Source organism: Pterocles gutturalis, unplaced genomic scaffold (assembly GCF_000699245.1).
Source record: "Pterocles gutturalis isolate BGI_N339 unplaced genomic scaffold, ASM69924v1 scaffold2059, whole genome shotgun sequence".
Lineage (NCBI taxonomy): Eukaryota > Metazoa > Chordata > Aves > Pterocliformes > Pteroclidae > Pterocles > Pterocles gutturalis.
Window position 1 is genome coordinate 35225 of NW_010130321.1, and position 4797 is coordinate 40021.

Here is a 4797-nt window from a genome sequence, read left to right on the forward strand (position 1 = left end):
AGATCCTTTTATTTAGTTTAAAGAGAGCTCTCTGTTACATGAGATATAAAGAGTCTCTTTTGTCACCCAGGTGCTCAGGGTAAGCCCTTAAGCAGAACCTCTGTAAGCAAGAGGCAGCCAGTACATCCACTATATGCATTGCTGTATGAGGCCATCTCTATGTATCAATGTATACACACATACATGAATGCATCTCTGTATTCATGTGGGTAAACAGACTTTTAAAGTGATCGCAGGTTGTGGTTTCTGTATTTGCTAGCTGCACTGGTGCACTTTCAGGCTTTACTAGGAAGTGGAGCCTGCCAGCTTTCTCACACTTTGTCTCTCTTTAAATATCCATTTGTGCATGCATGTATCTGGGATGGTATCCCCCAATTCTTGCCTTACCTTCACATCGTTGATTTTCATCCTTGTTCCCTCTTTTCCAACAAAGATGTCGTCTATGTCAACCAGAATGTACCTATCCAAGGACAGTGTGAGCTTCTTCCCCGAAAGGAAAGCGATGGCATCAATAAAGATCAGCTTGTGCAACCAGAAGGTCAGGTTGTTTCCAAAAAGGACTCTTTGTATCCCATCATGAAGTCCCAAGTCTTGGATGACGGTTGCATACAGAGCAGCCATTGGCAACGCTGTGGGGGGTGGTCTGGAGGTCTGCAGTTCCGTTACAAGCACAGGTTGATAGGTGGAATGGTTAAACTGGAAAACTGTCCAGTCTTCACCGGGCAGTGGACCTTTCTCAACCATTGGTGCTTTGGTAATGCGCAGCAGAGGAGACTGAGGGTTTACCACACAGTCTTTGAGGGCTACATTATTGTAAAGATGCAACGGCAATCCTTTCAGTTTTGTACTTGGGGAGCTGTTCTCGTTGGCTTTATGAAAACCAATTATGCTAACACTGTATTCCACACAGTATTTTTCCAGAAGCTCTCTATTCCACGAGTCCATGGATACATATTTTAAAATATTCTCATATATAACAATTGTGTATTTTCCTCTTCCATTGTCTGTGAGAGGGGGAATATCCCCCTTGGCTGGCGCGATGACCATATGGTACTGAAATCTGCTGGACTCAAGGATGGCTATGATGTCTTGCCCCAGCTGGGAGTACTGGCTTTCCACGAACAGGAGGACAGTGGGATCAGTTCTAGAAGGATCAATTGGCTTGGCTGTTTTCAGCTCCAGGGACCTGTATGGTAGAAGCTTGAGATCTTCACACTCTGCTTCTCCGGTAGTTTCCACGAGGGCAATTTCCTGCTTGTAGCCAGTGTAGAGGTAATAGGCAGAAATGATGATGCTTGCTAAGCAGAAGGTTGCCAGGAGAATGACCAGTGTTCTGAAACTTCTGCGGAGCTTCACAGTTAGATTCATCTTTTGCAGGACTTCCAACTTCTGTTGGACTTGCCACTTTTTTGGTTCTCTCTTCCTAAAGTGCCATAGTAATGAGGAGATGCAGAGGTGCTGATTCCCCTCCCGAGACGTTCATGTGACCATTGCAGTGCATTTATGAAGCTGTTGGGGAGGTTATAAAGCTGTTGAGTGGGAAGTCAAAGGATCCGGAAAGCTAAATTGAAAGAGGTTTTCTCAGAACACAGCAGCTGCCAATAATCAATGAAGAGGACTCTTAACATTATCTGCAACAAGAAGTAAAAGACGAGTAAATAAAATAAAATCCATAAAGCAATTAAAAACACATTAATAAAGACAGTGATTGATACTGGTAATGCGAGTTAAGAGGGAAGTTTATGAAAGTTCAAGGAGCGCTCAGTGTCACTTGCTTTCTTGATGTACTAAGATAAGCTACACTGAACAGCTCTCCCGTATTCTTAGGGTATAAAAATAAAGCCTAACATGATTTTTTGAGGACGGGTATCTCTTTGTGGGCATTTCTTATCTAAAATGGCTAATTGCTGTTGCAAATGGGGATGACTGAAGATTGTAGGACAAAATTAGGACAAAGTAAATGTTTGTTAAATGTTGGGCCATGTTCCATGTCAAACTTGCACTGCATAAGTGTTTTGAAAGGGGTAACAATTCTATATTGGACTGTGAAACTAATGAAGGGAAAGTGATTGACACGAGACGACTTTGAGGAAAGATTTGGAGGACTTCTTTTTCGACAGTTTCCCTTCTGTACTTGGAGCGATCAGTACTTTACAGTACTGATTGCTTCATTTAAGGACTGTCTGGAATGATAAAAATTGTGCATGGATTTTCCAAGTGAATGGGTTGGCTACTAAACTGCAGGATGCAGCTGTGCATGCCCCTGCTTCTGTCTTCCCAGGGATGAACAAGGAATTGTACAGGGCATGAACAATGTCAGAGGTGCTGAACCATAAGGGAAGTGTTCAGTGAGTGCTGGGTGGGCACACAGGTGTGTGCCCTGGGCTGTGGCACCTCCAGCAAAAAGACGGGGGCTTTGGTCTGTCCCTGTTGTGCTGTACAGCTGAAGTATGAGCTGCTCAAACCTGGCTGCCTGGCCAGCTCTGAAGCCCTCCTGCAGTTGCTGGTAGTTCTACCTAAATTCCTGAAAAGTTACCACTGCTAACAAAAAACATGTGACTTGGAGGCAGTTAAAACTAACTAAAGAAATAGCTCATGCTGCTCTATGTATTTAAATAGGAATTAACATCTTTCTGAATTATTTAAATTGTTTACCTACTGGAAAAATGTGAGACTGTAAACAATGGATGATCTTTGAATTGCATGGAAGAAACACTAAGATATTTGTTAGTTGATGCGTCCTGCTCCATTAACTCAGATTGTGATTTTGAGTTTTATTCTGAAAACTATTGATTCATCTTAAGCTTTACATCTAAAACTGGAAAAACGTTGTAAGAAAGGTATTGAAGAAATTTGTCTAGCATTATTATTTAATGACTCTGGTATACAGTTCTAAGGAACCTCTTGATTGTGTCAGTTCAGGATTTAAAAAAAAAATTCAAAAGGTTTAAGTTTGTTTTAAATGCCTCATATACCAGTCTCCCAGTATTAGAGTACTATACTGCCTTCGGGAGCTTATTAAGCAATGAGCAGCATGCTGAGGTAACTGTGAATTAATAGGTCTGCATTCTCACGATGAGAGGCTTGCTGTTTCTCTCAAAGTTTAGAGAAAGGGAGTTGTTGCTGAAGCCATTTATGACTTTGCCAGATCTAGGTTTTTCTCTCTTTTATCTTTCTCAGTTGGAAGCTTGCTAGGAGGTTCACAGCCCTGTGTTGTGGGCTACTCCACCAGTGACCCTGCTGTGTGTCACACAGCAACTGGAAAAAGGGTGAGAAAGGGGGGTAGTTTACCCATGGACAGAACTGCAAAGTGATCAGGAGTGAGAACAGTGTTCTCTATTTAGTAATGTCCTATGTATGAGAAAAGAAATATAAAAGGAATATCAGTTCTTACTAGGAAATTAAAATCATGTTGATAATTGTAAGATTATTTGCCCATCTTGGGTGCTTCCCTTGTTCTGCAGCTGTCTGCTTGTCAGAATCTTGCTTTCTATTAAACCTCCAATTAAGATTTTACCAAAAGATAAAACTGGATGAAGCAAAGCATTCCCTGTGCGCCTGTGTTTCAGTTTTGCTGACGTTGATGAGTCACTCAGCCCGCCTCGGAGTGTTTATCGGATCCGGAGAACCGCTAGACAGCTTTGCTGGGTGCAGAAGCTGCCCCCAAAACAGCTCATTGCAACAAGTCTTAGTTTTGTTAGTGTGAGATATGCAGGCATCTCGGAAGCAATAATTAAAACCCCTTTTTGGACTGTGCATCTCTGCCTGCTTTGGGCACTAGAGGGCAATCTGTTCTCGCTCTCTGGCAGCCGGCACCTCTCGCCCGGGTCCGTCCGGGAGGGTCCCAGGAATCCTCAGGGCGGGTAAAACACCTTAATTAAGACTCTCAAGTTTAATAAATTAATAAATTAAAGGACTCCATTAAAGGACTCCTGTTCTAAGAAATCTGCAGTTAAATCACACTGAATAATTACCAAATGTCTTGGGATGTTTCTGCAGCAGGAGGGAATGGCATGCAGGGAGACCTAAAATTGCACATTTTCCCTTTGTTCTGTCCTGCTGGATCTCCCAGGTACGGGTATTGCAAGCTGTCAAAACAGTACACTTCAGGAACTGGCTCTTTGCTGCTACTATCACTTGTGTTAATAACTACAATACGAGAAGCTCTTGACTTTATACTAGACAAAAAAAAATCCCACCTTTTTTCCCCCAAAATATTTGATACAAATAATATTGCTAAAATATTTTCTAGTTAAAATTTTAGTAAACAGATTTAATAGTACATCTGTTGTACACACATGTAATAACAAGTATTCACACTTATCTAGATGTGTAAATACTAGAATTGATAAAGAATTTAAACTTGCATATGGAAACCTGGCATTGGAGCAGATCCCCTTTTTATTTTGCGCATTGTGTTTGAACTGCTCGGTTGAACTGATTAGACTGTTCAGTACAAAAAAAAAATAGTGTGAAGTAATTAAGGTTTATGAAAATAAATCAACTATATTAGCCATTAGTGGGACATTTTCCAAGGCATAATTGGAAGTTAAGTGCCATTTATGCCTTTGAAACTCTCCCCCCTTAAAGTTCAACAGCTTCATACTCACTCAGAAATTCTTTGGAGTATGTCTGGGCTATATTCATTTGAAAAACATGAAAATAGGCCACATTTCATAATTTGCATTACTAACTTAGTTTCTTTTAGAAACTGGTGTTTGAGGTCCTGTGTTCCTGCGGTCACTGGTCAGAATTCATTAACTCTTCAAGAGTAGCATCTAAAGCTGTGTACATTTA

At 41.2% G+C, this 4797-nt stretch overlaps 1 protein-coding gene across 1 annotated transcript in view; it reads right to left on the reverse strand.

Moving 5' to 3' along the window:
* LOC104466656 (bifunctional heparan sulfate N-deacetylase/N-sulfotransferase 4-like) overlaps window positions 1-1368 on the reverse strand; it is a gene marked incomplete at its 3' end in the record, with an annotated part of 32958 nt that extends 31590 nt beyond the window's left edge. The window contains exon 1 of the mRNA XM_010080166.1: window positions 388-1368. Coding sequence (XP_010078468.1) covers window positions 388-1368 — 981 coding nt within the window. The remainder of the gene's footprint in view (window positions 1-387) is intronic.
* Between the last annotated feature and the right edge of the window lie 3429 nt (window positions 1369-4797).